At 42.9% G+C, this 22,968-nt stretch overlaps 1 protein-coding gene across 1 annotated transcript in view; it reads right to left on the minus strand.

The window, feature by feature from the left end:
• Window positions 1-608: 608 nt before the first annotated feature.
• rasa4 (RAS p21 protein activator 4) overlaps window positions 609-22,968 on the minus strand; it is a 248,801-nt gene continuing 226,441 nt past the window's right edge. Inside the window, exons 14-21 of the mRNA XM_060848013.1 lie at window positions 21,127-21,264; window positions 19,633-19,777; window positions 15,670-15,842; window positions 14,477-14,614; window positions 8,963-9,098; window positions 7,933-8,053; window positions 6,291-6,352; window positions 609-3,663 (exon numbers count right to left, since the gene is read on the minus strand). Of these exons, the coding sequence (XP_060703996.1) occupies window positions 3,536-3,663; window positions 6,291-6,352; window positions 7,933-8,053; window positions 8,963-9,098; window positions 14,477-14,614; window positions 15,670-15,842; window positions 19,633-19,777; window positions 21,127-21,264 (1,041 nt within the window). The 3' untranslated portion in view covers window positions 609-3,535. The remainder of the gene's footprint in view (window positions 3,664-6,290; window positions 6,353-7,932; window positions 8,054-8,962; window positions 9,099-14,476; window positions 14,615-15,669; window positions 15,843-19,632; window positions 19,778-21,126; window positions 21,265-22,968) is intronic.

The raw sequence follows: 22,968 nt of genomic DNA on the forward strand, positions 1-22,968 counted from the left end.
ATAATTGAAGGACAATATCTTTATTTCTTTGATCAATTTCTCTCTTAATAAAGAATAGCATACCCTTAACCCTCTTGATTATCATTGTACAACATATTTTCCTATCTTAGTGTCATCTGCAAATTCAGTTACTATGCTTTCACTCTCCCTGGCTAAGCCTTAGATATAAATTGCAAAACGTTGAAGCTACAGCAGAGATCCCCTCGGGGACCCCACTGTCACATCCTGCCACGAAAAGAAAGACCCATTTACGTTTACTGTGTTTGCTGCTAGCCAGTCAATCAAATCGCCACGCTAATACATTATCACCTCAATCCCCACCTTGTCAGTCCCTGCTTTGTGGAATAAAACATCATGTGGCACCTTGACAAATGCCATCTGAACAATCTAACTATGGAATATCTATAGGCTTCTCTTTATTCACAGCACGTGTTAACATTCAAAACATTCCAATAAACTGGTTAAAGATGTTTCCTCTTTTACTAAACCATATTACCCTAAGTTTTTCTAAGTGTCCAATTCCAACATTTTTGATGAAGATGCACACTACCAGACAAAACTAACTCATTAAAAAAACAAACAATTCAATCAACAAAGTACTTTATTATTTTAAACAGGTTATAAAAGAGAAATTTACATGCATCTAGAACAATATCTTACATTTAATAGAAATAAGTGTAAATAGACTCATACATATCAATGATATTGTCATCAATCGATGCTGTGGGATGATTGATATGGCATTTGATCCAACAAAGTACCAGTCAAGAGAGAGTTTAATTGTTCATGTCTCAAAGCCGTTCAGACCACTTCCTCAGCATCTGCCATTTAGGAAAGCCACTGTATAAAGATCCCATTCAGTGCCTGCAGCAGTGTCTCCAAACTGGGCAATAAATTTATTGTATAGTAAAAGCTGTACATTACAGATACCCCAGCAAATGTCCATATTCTCAAAATGATCGCTGTCCGATTTTACACTGCAATAGGGAATTCTTTACCCAGTACCCATAGAATCTATCTCTGGGGTACAATGGTCTCAGCATTCTATCCCAGAGAGAGTGCTGTTCCTCCCCAAGGTGGATACAACTGGGAGTCCCTAGCTGGTGAAACAGGGAAATGGTGACACCTCTCCCACACTGATCAGTGGCTACACCAGCCTGATAACAGACACCTACACAGAAAACAGCCCACAATGCCTCATGGCAGCTTCATGTGTCACACTTTTGGCAGACATTTGCTTCTGAAGGTCTGACCTACACAGTCTTCAGCAGAGGTGACTCACCACATGAAGACCCCCAACCCACTCTCTCCTATATATGCTGCATAACCATCATCTCGAGTACGTTGGGAGTATGGCAACGTGTATAGGGGGTGAGTACAAGGATCTCCATTCCAAACCCTTCCTATTCATATACCCTTCCAAATTTCTCTTAAATGTTGCAATTATACCAGCCTCCACCACTTCCTGCTGCTGGAACTCCTCACGGATTGTCCTCGTGAGAACAATACAGGCAGAACACAAACAATCTGCAAGGGGAACACAGTGAACTCAAATCACTTTAATGTGTAAAAGGACATAGTAGATTAAAGATTGTCAGCAGTTTGTAATTTGTTTGAGAGTACCGCGTGTATCTTTTATCTTACAAGTCATCTGGATCTCTCACTAAGAGCTCACTGTTTGCATGTATCCATTTTTTGGGAGCGTTCATTCACACAAATTTCATGCCAATTCCACAAAACAAATGCTCAGGGTGTTTCGGGGTCATTGGCACATTCAGTAATGTTAGATACTAATGTCCCAGTCTGCTGTTACCAATAGTTGTGCATTTATCTTCAGTGGAACAGCCAATTCTAACATCAACACTTGGGTATTGAAAAGGAGAGCCAGTTATTGTTGTATTTTGTAGAACATAATCAAATACTAGGATGACCAAAAGGCACAGAACAATTCCATAGAGCACGGTAATGCACTTGAAAGGTCTACCGTGATCTCAGTGTTTGGGTTTGATCAGGTCGCAGTGACAGATTTGGGGTCCTGAAGAACACATCATTTTGTGAATAATTACACAAACATAAACAGAAGTATGAAGATTTAAAACAAAAGTATGATGCACCTTCAGTGAATATTGCTGGACTTTGGTTATTTATTGTAGGGGACACCACATGGCACTGTAGAGAATAGAGAACAGTAACAGATGGAAAAGTGCTAAACAGGGGAGCAGTCAGAATTAATGGCTCCTCAAACATCAGGGTATTGTAGGACACACCCCACTCTTTCCAGGATACACAAGCAGTTAAGAAAATATGATACTGTCCTTTGTTGTATGAATACAAATTGGGAATGTATAACACTATCTCTGAGAGGAGAATTTATTTAGGGTAACATTTTAATGGCAAGTGTAACCTACATACAATATACTGGCACTGTGAGAACACTACACATGCTGGAACATTCATGATGATTGTGCTCATTACATAATAATGTGTATATCGACGAGAGGTGAGAGCCAGGACTGTAAAATCTTTACAAAATTCTAATCAACCTGCCCGGTGACGTCATTACATACCTCAGGGAGCAAGTGGGACTTGAATGTAGGGCCTCCTGGCTTAGAGGCAGGAACACTACCAGTGCATCCTAGCAGACTGGTAGGTTATGTACAGGATTGAAGAGAGTGCTGAATACTGTAGGATACTGAAGAGAATGGAAGGAAGCTGGATACGATAGAGTATGACAGTCCGTATAACATTTGTATAACTAACTAATATCATTAATTCTCCAAAGGTTTGTCCCTCCCGCCAGCCCAAACATGGCCTCTAACGCTTCTATGGGTATTAACTCCTCCTGCTGGATATTCATTCTGTCTCCACCCACAATTCCCAGAGACAAGCGACCCTCTGTCCCCAGGAGGGGGCAGCAGATTCCAAGAGGGATGGGCTCCCTGTGGCCAGGGTTTCTGAGCAGAGGGGTGTCTGAAGGAGGAGCCCTGTTTGTCTGCCCTTCATTTCATTGTGTCACAGGGAGCCTTCAGAGTGCAAATAAAGAAATCTAAACATGGGAGGGGGGTAAGCCCAAGCCTAGGATATGTCCAGTCACACTCTGCTTGTTGATATTCTGTATCAGGATGAAGCATGCACTGTTTGTTTGATGTTACTTTTCTCGTCTGGTTGCTGTCCCTGAATACAACAGGAACACACCATCCTACAAGTTGTAAGGTACTGGCCTGTGAGAGGTTTCAATCTGCAGGAGTTGGTCTCTCTACAGATTGCAGCAGGATTGACTGATGTCCATGATCCCAATCTGTCAGCGCGTTACAAGACGCAAATACATATACAATCCATTCAAACGATTAATTACAGGAAATACATATTTACATTCTTTTTTGCCATGGACTATGTCTTGCATAATTCAAAACAAAGAGGAATCTCTGGGCCAAAGGAGGATGCAAGGAGATATCGGCACTAATGTAAATTAGTTGATAAAAAATAGAGTTTGAAATTAAACATTCCGGTGAAACATTTACACTTTCTCATGAAGTTATGTCAGCAAATCGAGAGAGAAGTTTTTGTCCTTTGATGTTTCCCAGCGTTCGAAGTTCCGATGAGCCCTCTCGAGATCCTGGATGATTTGGAGCAGTTGGTTTGGAACGTCTGCGTTATGAATCCCTGCAAAGGGAGGACAACTTAGGAAAGAGAACTCTGTGGCCTAGGAGGGCCAGCAAGGGGGTTGCATTCACCCTATACTCCAGGGTTTCTGGTAACCGTTCTGCCCACCGGAACACATCATCATTTCCTTTAGGATTCCGTACACAGGTCAGGAGTCACATGGAACCAGGTTAGATTAGATTCCCTACAGTGTGGAAACAGGCCCTTCAGCCCACCAGTCCACTCTGACTCTTCAAAGAGTAACCCAGCCAGACCCATTCCCCTCTGACTAGTGCACCTAACACTATGGACAATTTATCATGGCCAATTCACCTAACCTGCACATCTTTGGACTGTGGGAGGAAACCCACGCAGACACAGAGAGAATGTGCAAACTCTACATAGACAGTCACCTGAGGCTGGAATCGAACCCAGGAGCCTGGTGCTCAGAGGCAGCAGTGCCAACCACTGAGCCACCATGCTGCCCCACTCTGCCGTTACCCTCCAACAGGTTTGCTTCATGTGACGAAGGAGCAGTGATTGCTTGAATGCTTGTGATTTCAGGTAAACCTGTTGCACTATAACCTGGTGCTGTGTAACTTCTGTCCATCGGCACCTCCACGCCATCCTTACACAGGCATTAGGCTGCTCATTAGCATGTGTGAGGTGATCTACAGGAGCATACCACAAAGAAACAGAGCCACGCAACACACTTGATGGTTCTGAGCAGGATGTCCCATTACTATATTTGCTGTCCTGGCACCCATTTCATGACCCACCAATTTTTAACTTAACCGAGTGCTTTGTTTGAAACACATCATTTTCTATGAAATTCCACATATCCCTCTATTCTTCACTCCACGCCAGTGACCCAGACTTCGGTCACACTCATTAGTCAGGAATGAAGCACATCGTTAGTAGGCTCTAAGCGCTGGGTAATCAGTGAGAGTGGGAATTCTCCAGAGAGTACAGGCTGTCACATCCCAAAATGCAAATCAGTTCTGCCTTTCTGAATTTTATCTCAAAGTATTAAAAACCGCAAATTAGTCAATACCCAGCTGGGGGTGGGGGTGGGGGGCAGGGGTGATAGTGGGATCTTATAGAAACATAATATTATGAAGGGAATAGTTAAGGTAGAAGTAGAGAGGTTGTTTCCACTGTTGGGTGAAACTGGAACTACAGCGCACAGCCTCATAATAATGGGGACCAGATTTAGGACTGAGCTGAGGAGGAACGCCTTCACCCAAAGGGCTGTGAATCTGTGGAATTCCCTGCCCAATGAAGCAGCTGAGGAATGTTTTTAAGGCAAAGGCGCATTTTTGAACAGGAAAGGAATCAAGGGCTACGGTGAAGTGGAGCTGAGGCCATGAAAAGATCAGCCATGATCTTATTTAATAGCGGAATGGGCTCAAAGGGCCAGACGGCCTACTCCTGCTCCTAGCTCTTATGTTGTTATGAAGTACTTATCAGTAACAATCTATTGGTTATCAACAAGAGCTAATTATTGTGAACAAAGAGATGAGTACACCATTTAAATTTGTTAGGAGTTGTGTACACAAGTATAGAGCTTTGGTTGAGGCAGAGTTTGTTTGTGAATAGAGTTTGAGAAGGTAAACCTGGTTCAGAGTGGACAATATCCCTGTTCGGCCATCTCAGTCTGCTTTACAGTTTGAATCATTTCTTAAGAGAGGCACAGCAATAGGAAAGAAGGGAAAACCAAGGAACTGAATCCTTTAGTCCTGACACCATGGTTACATGATACCTGCCATGTCAGCCCAAGAATCTGCAGAAAGACCTGGAGAATTCAGATTCAGTTTAAAAAATATCAGGAAACAAGAAAGTTAGGATCAGAACAGTGACCATTGAAGACTTGGGTTGTAATCGAACCAGTTCACTAAGGAAGGGAAGCCAGTGTCTTTATCCTGTTTGACCTCTCTGTGAATCCAGTGACATGCCCATGTAGTTGATTCTTAGCTGAAGTGGCCTACCCACCAGTAGCTCAGGGCTATTCGCAGTGCAGGCAATTGTGGAAAGTAAGTATTTACTGTGATTTGGGGTTTCATGTACAACAATCCCAGAAATCCTGTCGTGACTAGCAATCCCAACGTGAAGACCCACAGCTGAAACTCACCACCCGGAGTAGATGTCATCCTCAGATCGGGAGACGGATGATGTACCAAAACCTTTTCAAGTTGGGAATTCACTGAGAGTAGAACCTGATGCTGAAGGTTCTGTGTGAACTGTGAGTCAGACAGGTAAGGGAATCTCAGGTGTAGTAACAGAAGAAACCTCAGCCTTTGACCTTTATCCAACCAAGCACATGGTTCTTGCTGTTTCTGCAGATGAGGCAAAGCCCACACGGTCAAGGAGCTAACTGCCCGGAGCATCGTCATACAGAGCCTGGTTCAGTGGGAGAAGGCAGAATGTTTAGGGAGGTTATTCCAGAACCTGGGATCCCATTGAGTCACAGTGGTGGGTGAAGAAAGTGGGGAAATGTATGAAAGGTTGATTACTAATAAATAAAGGTTCTAAATAAAAACATAAGAGACCATTTAGGGCACCCACATGAGACAGTGTCCTTCTCAATATAGATTGTCCAGCTCTTAGTCATCAGCGCACATAGACAATGTGTTCTCGGTGTGACATACCTTCATCAGTACTCCCTGGACCAGTGACATTGTTCTTCACTTTGTATTCCAGATACTTTTCCCTACAAACAAATAGGAAACTGTTATATTAAATAACAAAGTATGACATTGAATAATAAGCACATTGTCATAGAATTCCTTCCTACAGATTGGAAGCAGGCACTTTGAGTCCAACCCTCTCCCCATCCCTGTATTCCCAATGGCCAACCCACCCTGAACACTATGGGCAATTTAGCATGGCTAATCCACCTAACCTGCACATCTTTAGACTGGAAGGAAACTAGAGCACCTGGTGGACACAGGAAGAATGTGCAAACTCCACACAGACAGTCCCCCGAGGCTGGAATCAACCCCCAGTCCCTGGATCTGTGAGGCAGTAGTGGTAACCACTGAGCCACTGTGTAATCACATTAAACCATTGAACAGACAGACACTTCATGTACTGCAGATACTGCAGTGTGCAACAAATTATCTCGTGGATGGTAATGTAGAGGTTTAGTGATCAGACTGATAATCCATAATAGTAAATTTTTAAAAAAATTCCACCAGGGAGCTGGAGAATTCAGATTCAGTTTAAAAAAGATCAGGAATTTGTGTTGCAGACGTTTCATCCCCTGTCTAGGTGACATCCTCAGTGCTTTGGAGCCTCCTGTGAAGCGCTTCTATGATCTTTCCTCCAGCATTTGTAGTGGTTTGAATCTGCCGCTTCCGGTTGCCAGTTCCAGCTGTCTGTTAGCCAGGGAATTCCTAGAGGCATGGCATTCATCCACAGATTCAATCAATAAGCACAACGACCTGGACCCAATATACCGACCACTGCAGCGGACAGCTGGAACTGACAACCGGAAGCGGCAGATTCAAAGTACTATAAATGCCAGAGGAAAGATCACAGAAGCGCTTCACAGGAGGCTCCCAAGCACTGAGGATGTCACCTAGACAGGGGACGAAACGTCTGCAACACAAATTCCCAGCTCGGCAAACAGAACCACAACAACGAGCACCCGAGCTACAAATCTTCTCACAAACTTTGAAAGATCAGGAAACAAGAAAGTTAGGATCAAAACAGTGACTGTTGAAGACTTGGGTTGTAATCGAACCAGTTCACTAAGGAAGGGAAGCCAATGTCTTTATCCTGTTTGACCTCTCTGTGAATCCAGTGACATGCCCATGTAGTTGATTCTTAGCTGAAGTGGCCTACCCACCAGTAGCTCAGGGCTATTTCACAGTGCAGGCAATTGTGGAAAGTAAGTATTTACTGTGATTTGGGGTTCCCATCATAGACCATCTGTGTAACAATCCCAGAAATCCTGTCGTGACTAGCGATCCCAAACACTTTTTGCTGAGACATAGACATGTAAGGGGCTGTGCCCACATTATCCTCCAGTGCTGCCAACTATTGTCATGAAAGAGGCCTCCTGACAGGAGCAGAGGAAATGTCAAATTGTGAATGTCCTTCCTCCTCTCCTAATCTGCCCTGGGCACTGCCCAGGAAGCTGCTCGTTATGTTCAAGTGGTTGACTGACCTTGGCACAGAGCTGTGAAGGAGCTGGGTGAGGGATGCTACGTGACACAAGGGACAAACTAACAAAGTTCACTCAAGGATAGTCATTGCTCACATTTCCTGCCTTGATCAGATACTCACATTAATGAATCCCGGGCTGACAGCAGCTGCCTATAGATCAGATGGGATTCGAGATCAGGATTAAGTGGATCATTCCACTCCTGAAGGGTCACTCCAAAATGAGTCTTGTCACATCCTGGAGCTGTTAATCAGTAAACACACTGTCAGAGTCACTTCAGCTTCAACAAACTCTCTGTCTCTGAATCATTCCATTTGGCAAACATAAAGGCCAATGAGTTAACGGAGCACGCGATGCAGGTTCATGTTGAATGCTGACATATTCAGCAATACTAAAGTTAGATTGTTCCATGATCCGGGGTGGGGTGGGACTGCTGTGGTAAATGTTACCCCTTCAGAGTGGAATATTTAATCACTTTTCCCTGCAAATTTATGGAACAGACAGTGAGTTAATCATTGAGCAGATGGGGGAAGATGGCGTGGAGGTACAGTGAGTGTGGGAAAGTGAGTGATTGTGCGAGGGAGAGTGTAAATGAAAAAGAGCATGTGAAAGTGAAGGAGTGAACAAGTGTGGGAATTAAAGAAAGCATAGGACGGACTGTGTGAAAGATCAACTGAGTATGCAAGTGTTTGGTCATGGAATAAAGAGAATGATGGAGGGATAAGAATGGTATTTTGGAGATGATCTCCTTCATGCTGCAGTTTTAATACCCCCCCTCAACCCCACGACACCCTCAGGACCTCTGCATGATATCAGTGCAGTGACTGATGACCCCAAACCCTTGTCAGCCAGCCGTGGAACTGGGCTGTTTGCCAGTCAGGCCCCACGTGTCACACCTTCCTAAATCCTATACATCGTCGTTGTATAAAGGTCACTGTTTCTCCCCAATGGAGAGCACAGATCAGTCAGTGAGTCACCTCCATGTCCAGGCTGATAGTGACTGCTCATTCCTATTTCCCTCAATCCAAACCTACATCTTGAACCCCAGAAGTGCCTCTTTCGTATCTCACTTGTTGTCCCGGTGTTTTGGATCCGACCCCTGTCTCACCCTCTCCTTTGACCAAACTTCACAGATGCAAGTATCTGCATTACCAGCTTTCTCCTTTTGGTGGCAGCAGCTCCACTTCTCCCCTTTAAACACTCCAGGATGGTATGAGTTCAGCATTTGCTCGTTGCTAACACAGTGCTTCCTCAATGAAGACAGCCACTGGTTCAGTTCATTCACATTCTGAAAATGAAATAAAATTACCTATCAAAATCTGTTTCAATATTCAAGGGTAGGTGAAGAGTTCAAGGAGTTAGAATGAAGAGTTATCATTTCATCACATACATGAATTATCACAGGTAATTTATATAAAACCCATCAGTCATATATAAAACTTACTGGTTATTACAGAGGTTAAACTCAATCTCCAAGAAGAATCCATAATAATATTTACCAAATTCCTTAACATTATCCATTCATTACAGAGCTAGAGGGGAGACACCAGCAATTACAACTGTTTCCTCCCACAGTCCAAAGATATGCAGGTTAAACGAATTGTCCATGCTAAATTGTGCATTGAGTCCCAGGATGTGTAGGTTAGGTGCATTAGTCAGGGGAAATGTAAAGTAACAGGGTAGGGGAATGGGTCTGTGTGCGATACTCTTTGGAAGGGGTCGGTGTGGACTTGTTGGACCTGTTTCCACACTGGAGGGATTCGATGAATTAGACAGATTACTTTCCAAAAAAAAAGAGAGATCTGGAGATGCAGTGTTTGAGGAATTCTTGACAAGACATGATGGTAGTTGCAGCTTATTCAGGTGGAACAGTTAAAGCTCTCACTCAATAGAGTTATGTTTGGGGCGTAAGCCAAGCTCTGTTGTTGAATAATTGTCTAGTTGACAACTCCGAAATTGAATCCCAGGAATGGTACAGGATGAAGACAATGGGCCCCATTCACTAACTCTTCTGTTCTGAGAGGAGGACTCACTAATGACAACCGAGATACAGATAGATTTCATTCATACATTACATTTAAATTTAAGCGATTTCATTCCAAACATGAGAGACACAGACAGTCTGAGTAATAATGAATGGTCTTAGCACATGATCAGGACAGAGAGAAGAATGACATCCTCAATTTGGGAAGGTGTAGACGCAACTTAATTGGAGAGGAATGGGAATAATTGCTGACCGAATTGGAGAGAATGAAAAACATTGCAAAAGAATGGAGATAGGGAGGAGTTCCAGGGTGATCTGGAGCATGGCAGAGGGTGACGGCTAAGAACTTGGTTGACATAAAATATCAGGTTTAAAGTGACAACATGAACGAGGTCACTGCTGGCTGGAGGTTGGAGAATGAATGTTCTGGTGGATAGTCCAGATTCCAAAGGTGGGTTTTTATAAAAATCAACATCTATTAATGAAGAAAGAGCTTAACATGAAACTGAATGTTATTGAAAATAATAGGGGGCAAAAAAAAATCAACATTTTTAAGGGGTGGCTTGTCTTCACACCTCTCTGGAATTTCCATCATTTCATTTTCCCATTCAGGCACTCATACATTCTATAGAGCCAGGTTTACCTGGGAGCAGGAATGATGCAAATGGGGAATGAGATCTACTTGGTTTCAGTACAGGGCATCATCCATATGAACCCAATGTATTGCTCGTTCTCCATGACCTGTACCAGCAGGAGGCAGCAGACGAGATTCAGGGAAGGACAATTTCCATTTCTATGGCATTTTTCACCACCTCAAAATGTGCTACAACCAATGATATACTTTTAAAGTCTAGTTCAGTGTTTAAATGTAGGAAATCCAATGGCCAATTCATGTGAAGCAAGATCTCGCAAATAGCAAGAGCCAACAACCAAAAAATGTCTTTTGACGACATCGTTTAGGGCATAAATATTGGCCAAGGTGTTGAGAACTCCTCCTGTGCTCTCCCACACAACACAGCCATAGGATCTTTTATTTCCATACGAGAGGGTAAATGGAGCTTCATTTCGAAACCGTTTATCATTCATTATAGATGTTAGCTCATGTAACACATATCACAGACAGTCAAGTTCTGTTGAGTCAGACATCTTGAAGTTTATTTGCGAGGCAATTCTTACAGAGAGTTTCACTCACTGGATTCTATGCTTCATGTGTCTCACACTTTCTCTCTCTCTCTCTCTCTATACAAGGAGGTGACTACCTTTATGTCAGAATGCCACACGTTGTAACGTCATGTAACCGTCTTAAAAATGTATGGAACCACAAATCAACAAACTTGACATCTCAACAGCCAGGGGAAAGTGGGAATGATTCATAAAACTCAAGGGAATCTGTGGCAGATCAGGCCCAACTATTCTTTGAGGGAGCCTGGTGGAGAATATCTGATCCAGAAAGAAACTAAAACAAAAATTACAGAATGACACACTTGCTTGTTTCCAACAGCTTCATCACAACAGTTTACCCTTGTCTGGTTATAAATGCAATTAACTTCTTCAGCTCAGTTCAATTGAAATAAACATTGAAGGACCCAGGAGAGTAGGCTAAACATGTGAGGGCAGGGTATGTGGGAGCTGGAAGGGTAAATCCACCTGCCTATTTTTAAAATTCTTGTGAGGTGCTGCATTTTGGAAAGGCACATCAGGGCAGGACTTATACACTTAATGGTAAGGTCTGAGGTGGCTGAACAAAGAGATCTTCGTCAACATGACTTTGTGCGTGGGAAATCATGTCTTCCTTATGAAGGCTTTTGCCTAAAACGTCGATTTTCCTGCTCCTCGGATGCTGCCTGAACTGCTGTGCTTTTCCAGCACCACTCTAATCTAGAATCTGGTTTCCTGCATCTGCAGTTATTGTTTTTAACCTGAGTTTTTTTGAAGAAGTCACAAAGAGGATTGATGAGGGCAGAGCAGTAGATGTGATCTATATGGACTTCAGTTAGGCATTTGACAAGGTTCCCCATAGGAGACTGGTTAGCAAGGTTAGATCTCATGGAATACAGGGAGAACTAACCATTTAGACATAGACCTGGCTCAAAGGTAGAAGACAGAGGGTGGTGGAGGAGGGTTGCTTTTCAGACTGGAGGCCTGTGACCAGTGGAGTGCCACAAGGATCGGTGCTGGGTCCACTACTTTTCATGATTTAAATAAATGATTTGGATGTGAGCATAAGAGGTATAGTTAGTAAGTTTGCAGATGACACCAAGATTAGAGGTGTAGTGGACAGCGAAGAAGGTTACTTCAGATTACAATGGGATCTTGATCAAATGGGCCAATGGGCTGAGAAGTGGCAGATGGAGTTTAATTCAGATAAATGCGAGGTGCTGCATTTTGGAAAAGCAAATCTTAGCAGGACCTACACCCTTAATGGTAAGGTCCTAGGGAGTGTTGGGGAACAAAGAGACCTTGGAGTGCAGGTTCATAGCTCCTTGAAAATGGAGTTCCAGGTAGATAGGATGGTGAAGAAGGTGTTTGGTATGCTTTTCTTTATTGGTCAGAATATTGAGTACAGGAGTTGGGAGGTCATGTTGCAAGCATCCAGGACATTGGTTAGACCACTGTTGGAATATTGCGTGCAATTCTGGTCTCCTTCTTATCGGAAAGATGTTGTGAAACTTGAAAGGGTTCAGAAAAGATTTACAAGAATGTTGCCAGGGCTGGAGGATTTGAGCTATAGGGAGAGGCTGAACAGGCTGGGGCTGTTTTCCCTGGAGCGTCGGAGGCTGAGGGTGACCTTATAGAGGTTTATAAAACCATGAGGGGCATGGATAGGATAAATAGATAAGATCTTTATCCTGGGGTTGGGGAGTCCAGAACTAGAGGGCATAGGTTTAGGGTGAGAGGGGAAAAATATAAAAAGCACCTAAGGGGCAACGTTTACACACAGAGGGTGGAGTGTGTATGGAATGAGCTGCCAGAGGAAGTGGTGGAGGCTGGTACAATCACAGCATTTAAAAGGCATCTAGATGGGTACATGAATAGGAAGGGTATAGAGGAAAATGGGCCGGGTGCTGGCAAATGGGACTAGATTAACTTCGGATATCTGGCTGGCATGGAGAAGCTGGACTGAAGAGTCTGTTTCCGCGCTGTACATCTCTATGACTCTAAGTGATGCCATGCTGCCAAAGCTAAAATGATCCTGTCATTTTTCTCAGATTAACAGAAACAAAGGCATGCTATTTTTATTATGCCTCAGGTCAGAAAGCCAGTATCTTACATAATTTCACATATTTTGAGCTGGCCTTGTCGATGTCAGCTTCTTGACATGAGGTTTGTTTTGCTGTAACTTCTGGTTTTTTTTTGCTTGTTTCCATGTCAATAACACTAAATGCAGAGATAAAGACTGACAGGTCGGAGGTCAGCACATCATCTCTCGACTGGGAACTTCACAGCTTTCTGCACATAACACTGAGTTCATCAGATCAGAGCCTCTGCTTTTGCTTTGTTTCATTTTTCTCTGCAGGTCTTTTATACTCTTGTTCCTCTCATTTCCTTTTCATTTTGGCAGCAGTGATTTAGGATCCTGCCATTCACACATCCTCTTGACTAATCTATTGACCTTTGTTGCCCTGTACCATGTACCCTTTTGTCATTTCATGTCCTACCTTCCACCCTATCACAGACCTCCCCTTTTGTTCTTCTCCCAAATTCCCTTCGCCCTCCTCTGAAACATTTGGTGATGTTTTACCACGTTTCAGACTGGTTTGGTCTTTAGGGAAGGTGAGCAGATTTGTCAAAGTCAAAGCTAAGATACATTGGAAAGGTGTGGTAACACAGGGCCCCACAATGATTGGCATGAAGGACAACCTATGGCGGGTATCTGGGGGAGGAGCACCTGAAGGTCATGTGATGACATCCAGCCAGAATTAGCTATTCCTTCATCGAGAGTATGGTGCTGGAAAAGCACAGCAGGTCAGGCAGCAGCCAAGAAGCAGGAGAATCAACATTTCAGGCAGTGGCCCTTCATCAGGAATGAAGGGCTTATGCCCAAAACGTCGATTCTTCTGCTCCTCGGATGCTGCCTGACCTGCTGTGCTTTTCCAGCACCACCCTCTCGACTCTGATCTCCAGCATCTGCAGTCTTCACTTTTAACCCTATTCCTTAGATAATTTAAAAGGTGTCATCAGCAATGGAGCAATCAGCACTGGAAAAGTCATAACGTCTCCCTTGGAGAGGTCAAGGGAGTGGAGAAGGGGAGGGGATACAGGTGCAGTGCAATGGGATTGGTGCAGACTGGAGGGAGGAAGCCATACCACTTTGTCTCTCTCAGACCCAGAATATATTTGACAAAGACATAAACATGGAATTAATGTCATTTGAACTGCTTTGAGGAAAAGGTTAGACCACAGGGATGTTTGATGAAAGTCCAGATTGTACCTCAGAAACTCTGACTCTTTAGGTTCATGAGTTATCATCATAATGACAGCATGACATCAAATCTTCCAAATATCTGAATCAGCTGCCTGATGAAACATTATATATCATTTGAGACCAGATTTTACAAAAGCAGATGGAACTTTCTTAGGCAGAAGGTGAGGGACAGGCAGTTCCCATATCCTTACACAGACAGGCACCACTTCACAGCAGGAAGAGTTATTTGGTAAGGGATAGGTCAAAGTCCACATACCTTACACTGCAAATACATGATTTCAAATTGTCCCCTGCCATCAGTCGAAATGATCTGCATAACGTATGCGCTACCGAAACACTTCTCGTCAACTTTCTCAATTGCTCTGATCTTGGACAGTGGAATGCAGGCACTGGTCTGTGAAATAGATCAAACAATAAACCCATGATTGAGCTGAAGCTGAAGTTTATTCTATCAAATTAGGTGAGGCCATTCAACAGCGAATCTGTGCAGGATCAGCTTGCTTTGGGCTTAAGGGAAGTAATTGTCCAATAGGAAGTAGGTCATGGAACTTGCTATTGTCCAATAGAGAGTGGACCTGCTGACTTTCTGAACTAACTTGCAAGGAAAATGGTTTTGTTCTTCTCAATATTTAGTTGGGGGAAACTTCTGCTCATCCAAAGAGGTACCATCACAATTCAAAACTGCAAACCTGCAGAGCTCCAATATTTGAAATGACAACCTTATTCAAAAATATCAGTAACTTAACTTTGATTCTCTGATACCCATTTCCTGTCTACCTGACTAGACCAAAAGTTATTATCCATCCTAACTGTCCTTACGAAAATGTCAGTGAGCTATCTACTTGAATTACTCCAGTCCATGTGCTGTAGAGGTACATCCTCAGTGCTGCCATTTCCAGAATTTTCACACAGTGACCGTTATGAAAATTTAGCACTAATGATGTTCCTATGCTGAGGTAAATTAGGATGGAGGTTTTGGACATTACTTTGGATTATCTTGTGATGTACCATGTTGAGGATTATGTGAGAAAGATGGCAAAATATTAGGAATCTCTACAGTGATATAAAGAGAGTGTCATTGAATAAGTGTGGTGGAGATGAACGCTGTGATGTCTTTATTGTTGAAAAATTTTAACAACAGATAAATTGAAATACTTTAAAGGCAAGAGTTGTGTTATAGAATGAGTTCTAACGTCATATTCTGGCTTCTAGGTTATTGAGCTATGGAGCCATAGTCCACAAAGAACCATAGTCATCTCCCTCGATTAGAAACTACTGGCTACTTAACGAGAGTAACCACATCACAAGTTAGAGGGGGAAGCATGAACTATCATGGCCAGTACAAAGACAGAAACAACACAAACACTTTTGCACCTCTTTCACATTATCTAAGGAAATCCCACTTCCACTAGTCAGTTGTATTATAATTAGTGGAGAATAATCACGTACCTTTGCATTGGACATTTTAGAATGACACAGTGCCTCATAGTTTAAGCAGAAGTAATGTTTTTTGAAATGTGATGATGTTAGGATCCCCCGCTCCTTGGCTCGGTGCATCAATAAATATCCTTCCTTAATGGTGGATGTTGTCTGCAGTGTCACTCGTTTCTGGGATTCCAACTCTGAAATAAAGGAGGCACTAAAAGGTGACTATCCATTACTCTTTGTCCAATAGCTTGTGTTCTCACTTCATTTCCCCTTGTTCCACCCTTTTGTCTTCATCACTCTGGACCCTCTGACCTAACAGGACAGATGGATGGCTTCTCACCAGCTTCTGCCAGTGCTGTTGTTTAACCCTGTACTGGGAGATGGAGGGGAAGAGGAGAAGGGGAGTACACATACCACACAGTCTAGCGTCCCGTCCCCAGCAATTGTACCATAACCTCGAACACCAACATCCAAACCCAATATTATGGCACCATGCTGGCAGTAGACTGGAGCTGTGCAGCCAGACCAGGAGGCAAAGCTGGATTTTCCAAACCCCTCCTTTCCCCCTCCTTGTCCTTAGAAGTTTCCACTGCCAATGGGAGTTTCTGCCTCTTGCATACACCAGCAGCACAGCTTGCAAGGCTTGCTTCAATTGGACTGGCATTTTTGCCAATAGCTTAGGTCAGAAATCCTCCTTAGATATGAGCTACTATGTTCTATTGCTATTGTAGCCTCACCAGTTCCTGGCACATTGCTCCTGACATCAGGAATGTAGAGTAATCAAGGTTACAAGCAGCCAATAGTCAATGGGGTGGGGGTATGTAGTCTTGCAGTACCTATTGGTATGATGGCTGTGGTTGCTGTAGCAGAGGGAGCAGTAGTATGTTAGAACTTCTTTACAAAGCTACAGAAACGTGGACTTTCACAATGTTCTGTTAAACTGGGGTAAAATCTGAGACGAATATGGCAGGCGAATGGTTAAAGGAGCCCTCGTGTCTGATAAGGCAGGTTTGACTGCTGCACTCTGACCTAGTCAGTACTGAGACTGCAATTGGCCTTAGCTATCTTTAGAATAGGGGCGGACTAAGCCTCACCATCTTATTAATCGTCACCCAGAAGCCTTTGCTCAGAATGTAAAAACATGATGTACACCATGCCTGAATAGTCAGTGATGATCACTGACCAGACTCAGAAATAAAAAAAAATCCCTGAAGAAGGAGCCCCACATCCGTGGCATTATCTCACCAGGAGCTAAAACTTTCAGAAGTTAACAGATTGAAGAACTGTCAGTGAACCCTGACAGACCAAACCCCACACTAAGAGTTCACCAACTTTTCAGCTTGCTGCAGTATTCAAATCACAGCAACGGTTTGCATTTCTATGGCATCTAAATGTGGTAAAAGTTCCTAAGATACTTCATAACACACAAACAGACAAAATTTGACAAAGTCACACATTGGGACTGATGACAAAAAAGATTGACAAAGAATGTAGGTTTGCTCACTGAGATGTAGGTTTGATATCCAGACGTTTCATTACCTGGCGAGGTAACATCATCAGTGGGGACCTCCAAGTGAAGCAAAGCTGTTGTCTCCTGCTTTCTATTTATATCTTTCTCCTGGATGAGGTTCCTGGGGTTTGTGGTGATGTCATTTCCTGTTCGTTTTCTGAGGGGTTGATAGATGGTATCTAGATCTATGTGTTTGTTTATGGCGTTGTGGTTGGAGTGCCAGGCCTCTAGGAATTCCTGGCATGTCTTTGCTTAGCCTGTCCCAGGATAGATGTGTTGTCCCAGTCGAAATTGTGTTTTTTTTTCATCCGTGTGTAGGGCTACGAGGGAGAGAGGGTCATGTCTTTTTGTGGCTAGCTGGTGTTCGTGTATCCTGGTGGCTAACTTTCTTCCTGTTTGTCCTACCTAGTGTTTGTGGCAGTCCTTACATGGAATTTTGTAGATGACGTTGGTTTTGTCCATGGGTTGTACTGGGTCTTTTAAGTTTGTTAGTTTTTGTTTGAGTGTTGGTGGGTTTGTGCGCTACTAGGATTCTGAGCAGTCTTAGTAGCCTGGTTGTCATTTCTGAAACTTCTTTGATGTATGGTAAGGTGGTTAGGGTTTCTGGCTGTGTTTGGTCTGCTTGTCGTGGTTTGTTCTTGAGGAATCTGCGCACTGTATTTTTTTGAGTACCCATTCTTCTTGAATATATTGTACAGGTGGTTCTCCTCTGTTTTCCTCACCTATACAACGTATTCAAGAAGAACGGATACTCAAAAAATACAGTGTGCAGATTCCTCAAGAACAGGATACATGAACACCACCTAGCCACAAAAAGACACGACCCTCTCTCCCTTGTAGCCCTACACACTGATGAAAAAAAACACAATTTTGACTGGGACAACACATCTATCCTGGGACAGGCTAAGCAAAGATATGCCAGAGAATTCCTAGAGGCCTGGCACTCCAAACAAACATGTAGATCTAGATGCCGTCTATCAACCCCTCAGAAAACGAACAGGAAATGACATCACCACAAACCCCAGGCACCCCATCCAGGAGAAAGATATAAATAGAAGGCAGGAGACAACAGCTTCGCTTCACTTGGAGGTCGCCACTGATGATGTTACCTAGCCAGGTAATGAAACGTCTGGATATCAAACCTACAGCTTAGCGAGGAAACCTACACCCTAAACCTCAACCTGAGCTACAAACCTTCACAAACCTTGCAGATTGACAAAATAGATTTCAAGGAGCACCATGGAAAAGGAGACAAAGGGAGTGGCAGAGATGTTGAGCGAATGAAATCCAGATATCCCAAGCAACATGGCTATGATGGTGAGTTGGTGGAAATCAGGGATGTTCAACAGGTTGCAACTGGAGGAGTTCAGAGATCTCAGAGGATTGCGGGAGGTTACAGGGATAGGGAAGGGGTGAGACCATGGAGGAACCCGAAAACAACAATATTTATTTTAAAATTCAGGCATTTCTAAAGCTGTAGCCAATGTAGGTTAACAAGTGTAGAGGTGATGACTGACTGGGACATGGTGTGATTTCAAATACATGCACTGAGTTTTAGATCACATTTACAGTAGATGCATAGCAGAACCGTAGGTTGGGACAGCATTAGGTAAAGCTGAGTGCTGAGTCCAGGAAAGGCCTGGATGACTTGCTTGACTTCCACCCAGACCCACCCGACATCCTATCCCTGCATTTCCCATGGCTAATCCACCTAGCCTACATACTTTGTGCAATTTAGCATAACCAATCCACCTAACCTACACATCTCTAGAACTGGAGCACCCAAAGGAAACCCACGCAGACACATGGAGAATATGCAAAGTCCAAATAGACAGTCGCCGAGGCTGAAATTGAACCTGGGTCCCTGGCGCTGTGTGGCAGAAGTGCTAACCACTGAGCGACTGTGCCACCCCAAATATATCAGGACAAATATATCAGGAATTTGATTTGTAGATTGCCCAGCTTTGCTCTCTCAGCAAATTAGTGTCTCAAAATGCAATCATTAGTGTTGGTTGTTCGCTCCATCAATGTGTGGCTCAATAATGAGGTTATGGGGCAGTAGGATGACTCATCACGGTAGGTTGCCATCTTATTGATCACCACCCAGAAGTCTTTACTCAGAATGTATTCATACCACAACATGATGTACACCATGCTTGAATAGTCAATGATGATCACTGACTAGATTCAGAAATAAAAAATATTCACTGAAGATTTAGAGCAATCACATTATTTCACTATTTAATAATTGAACTTGTGATTGAGCTATAGTTCCTTCTTTTGAATAGAAAATTAGATACCATTTCTTGGTGAATAGGCAGGAAGATGAAAGTGTGGCCCATATCCAAACAACACACCTTAACTTGATTGTTCTATAGATACCAGAACCAAGTATATTCAGCATCAATACTTGAGGACTGATGAATGAATTGTTTTAGTGAACTGTGTCTCTACAGAACTCTGAAAATATTTACCTTCTTCCTCCTCAAAGTCAATTAGCTTGACAATGAAATCTTTAAACAGTGTGACTCCTTGGAGAATAAGGGGCTGCAGTGGTGCCATCCAAATTTCCTTCTCCCGAGCTAAGTTGGTATCCATGTTGCCAATGCTTTGGATTGCCTACAAGACAGAAAGCCTGAGTATCTGTTCTGTATGCCATTCATTATTAAAATGAATGAAGGTGTTCCTGGTTTAGCAGTTTTCATGGTCCCAGGATTTCCCATTGCACTTCACCAACAATGAAGTACTTTTTGAAATGTAGCTATCCTTGTGTTGTAGGAAACTACAGCAGCCAATTTGAATACAGCAATAACGAGGCAAAACCCCAATTCTTTGCTTTCAGTGATGCTAGGGATAAATCATTCCTGTCAACAAAGCTATTACATTTTGTTGCTGCTCTTGGGCATATGTTTGCTGATGATCTGATATTAATGTACATTCTTGTCTTCTTTTGTGTTCTGCACTCTTGGGACAGAGGCACTACTTGTGATCTTTCTTTGACTGATTCAATTAAGCCCATTTAACCTTTTTAACAGTTCATTACCCTTTGTCTGTTTAATGTCTGCATGATCATGTTGCACATCATTTTTAATTTAAACATAAACATTTATTACAGAATCATCTTTATTCCACATGTACTCACTAAGCCAATCGATTCTAAGTCTATAAATGGTTTCTAATTATGTATGATTTGATGTTATTACAGGATGTTTGTGCTTCTATTGTCTACTTTACTCTTGTGTTATCTTTAGAATGTGACACATTTTCTGATTATGGACTTCATAGAAACAGAGTATTGAGGAGACAATAGCCCATTGTGTCTGAGCCAGTCCCCTTTAAAGGATCTGTCTGGTTAGTTCCACTCACTCTCTTTTCATATAAATATGCATATTCGTCCTTTTCAAGTATTTACTCAATTTCTTTTTGAAAGTTCCTATTGAAGCTGGCTTCACTATCTCTTGCTTTCTGTAAAAGTGATGCCTCCTTATATTCCCACTGGTTCCTTTGGCAATTATTTTAAACACATGTTCACTGGTTCCCAAGCTTTTTTATTGACCTATCCTACTTCACAGCAAGTCCTGTTCACTTATTACTCTGTGTTCTCTGAACTACATTGGCTCCTGGTCCCTGAAAACCTCAAGTTAAAAATGTTTCTTCTTGCTTTCAAAACCCTTCGGCATCTTGTCTGTTTCGGTACAAATCTGAGAGACAACACCACACACCCAACTCCAACATCTTCTACATCCTCGATGTTAACTGGTCCACCAACTGGTGGTCATGTCTTCATGGTGCTAAGGTCAGACATTTTCTCCATGCACCCCTTTCCTGTCCTAAAGTCCGTCTCTTTGGCTTTTGTAAATGTTTTCTTTTTGTCTGATTCCACTCTTAGAGGACATCTTGGATTAAGATGTTTGCATTAAAATTTCACATTAGACACTGTCAAACCACCCAATCACAGGAGATCTCACCTTGGCGAGGAGCAGCAATGTTCTGCTGGTCCGTGCATCTGCATGCTTTGGACGTAGGTAGAAAAGTTTGGGAGACATAATGGCTGGTGAGAAGAACCGCAAACACAGAAAGCTGGTAACTGCGATATACTTGATGTTCTGTACAGAAAATAACAGCATGATTAATCAGAGGGCAACATCTCCAGGTTTCCACCTGCCCTTTGAGCAAACCTTCCAAGGAGTTCCCTCTCCTCCATTTTCCCCATTGGCCTGTAATCTCCGCTTTCCAATTTGACAGCTGTTAGTGAAGTCCCACACCCCTCTCAGCCCCTTACAGGCCATGCAATCCAGATCATGACTGGTTAAAAACCCAGATGATGTTGAAATTCTGAAATTAGATCAGAATATATTGTAAAACAGACGGCAGTCCAGTAACCAGACACAGTGAAAAATGAGCTGAAAATGTGTTGCTGGTTAAAGCGCAGCAGGTCAGGCAGCATCCAAGGAACAGGAAATTCGACGTTTCAGGCACAAGCCCTTCATCAGGAATGCTGCCTGACCTGCTGCGCTTTAACCAGCAACACATTTTCAGCTCTGATCTCCAGCATCTGCAGACCTCACTTTTTACAGTGAAAAATGAGCAAGCTTTGTTAGTGGTTTTTAGTTACAGTGGGGAAAGGAATGATGGGAAAAGATATACTCGAGCTATAACCACTCCAACAATTTAAAAAAGTGATCAATATTGATTTGGTGAGGGAGTCCTTAAACATTTGTGGCACAGAATGGCTCCTAATGTGGAAGAGCCACTGGTCTCAGAAATGGCCAGAAAAACATCTCTACTTCCTCAGCAGTCTAAGGAAATTTGGCATGTCCATAAAGACTCCTACCAATTTTTATAGGTGCACTATAGAAAGCATTTTATCCAGATGAATATGTCTTGGTATGGCAACTGCTCTGCCCAGGACCGTAAGAAACTAAAGAGAGTTGTAAACACAGCCTAGTCCATCACGCAAGCCAACCTTCCATCCACTGACTCCATCTACACTTCTCAGTGCCTTGGAAAGGCAGCCAATATCATCAAAGACCCCTCCCACCTCGGTTATAATCTCTTCCAACCTCTTCTGTAGGCCAGAAGATACAACAGATTAAACACACAGACCAAAAGATGCAAGAACAGCTTCTTCCCTGCTGTTATCTGAATGGATCTCTCAAATTTTAAATCTAATGTTTACCTCACACTTTGTGCACTTTCTCTGCAGCCATAACATTGTATTTCCCGCTCTGTTCTATTACCCTAACGCACTATGTGTGTTATGATGTGCCTGAACTGCATGCAAAACAAAACCTTTAACTGTATCTAGGTACATGTGACAATAATAAATTAACTCAAAAATGTATGAAGAACCATTAGATAGACAGAGAGAGAGAGAGAGAGAGAGAGAGAGAGAGAGATGCACGATTAGTTTAAGTAAAGCTTGAGGGTAACTGATCCACAAGCGTATAGCTGGTGAGGCAGGGCATCCACAAACTATCACAACCACGACAGGGATTGGTCTTATTCTGCACCACACCCTAGTCATTTAGCTAACTGGCTATCTGGCTCCCCACTATCTCACACTCACATATTTCTATATGCATATGTTATCAACTGCAATCCCATCTACTCATAGCCATCGGGTGTAACCCCAAGGTCCAAGTACTGGAAGCCTCTGCTGTGACCATCTGGAACCGTGTGTCCCCCAGCCTCATCCAGCAAAGCCAGGCTTGGGGAAGACTCAAGACTAACAACACTGTCAAGTCCCCTCTTATTTGAGTCTTTTTTCTAAATAGTCTGAATTACTTTTCCATGTGAAATTAAATTTA

This window comes from Hemiscyllium ocellatum, chromosome 31, assembly GCF_020745735.1.
Source record: "Hemiscyllium ocellatum isolate sHemOce1 chromosome 31, sHemOce1.pat.X.cur, whole genome shotgun sequence".
Classification (NCBI taxonomy): Eukaryota; Metazoa; Chordata; class Chondrichthyes; order Orectolobiformes; family Hemiscylliidae; genus Hemiscyllium; species Hemiscyllium ocellatum.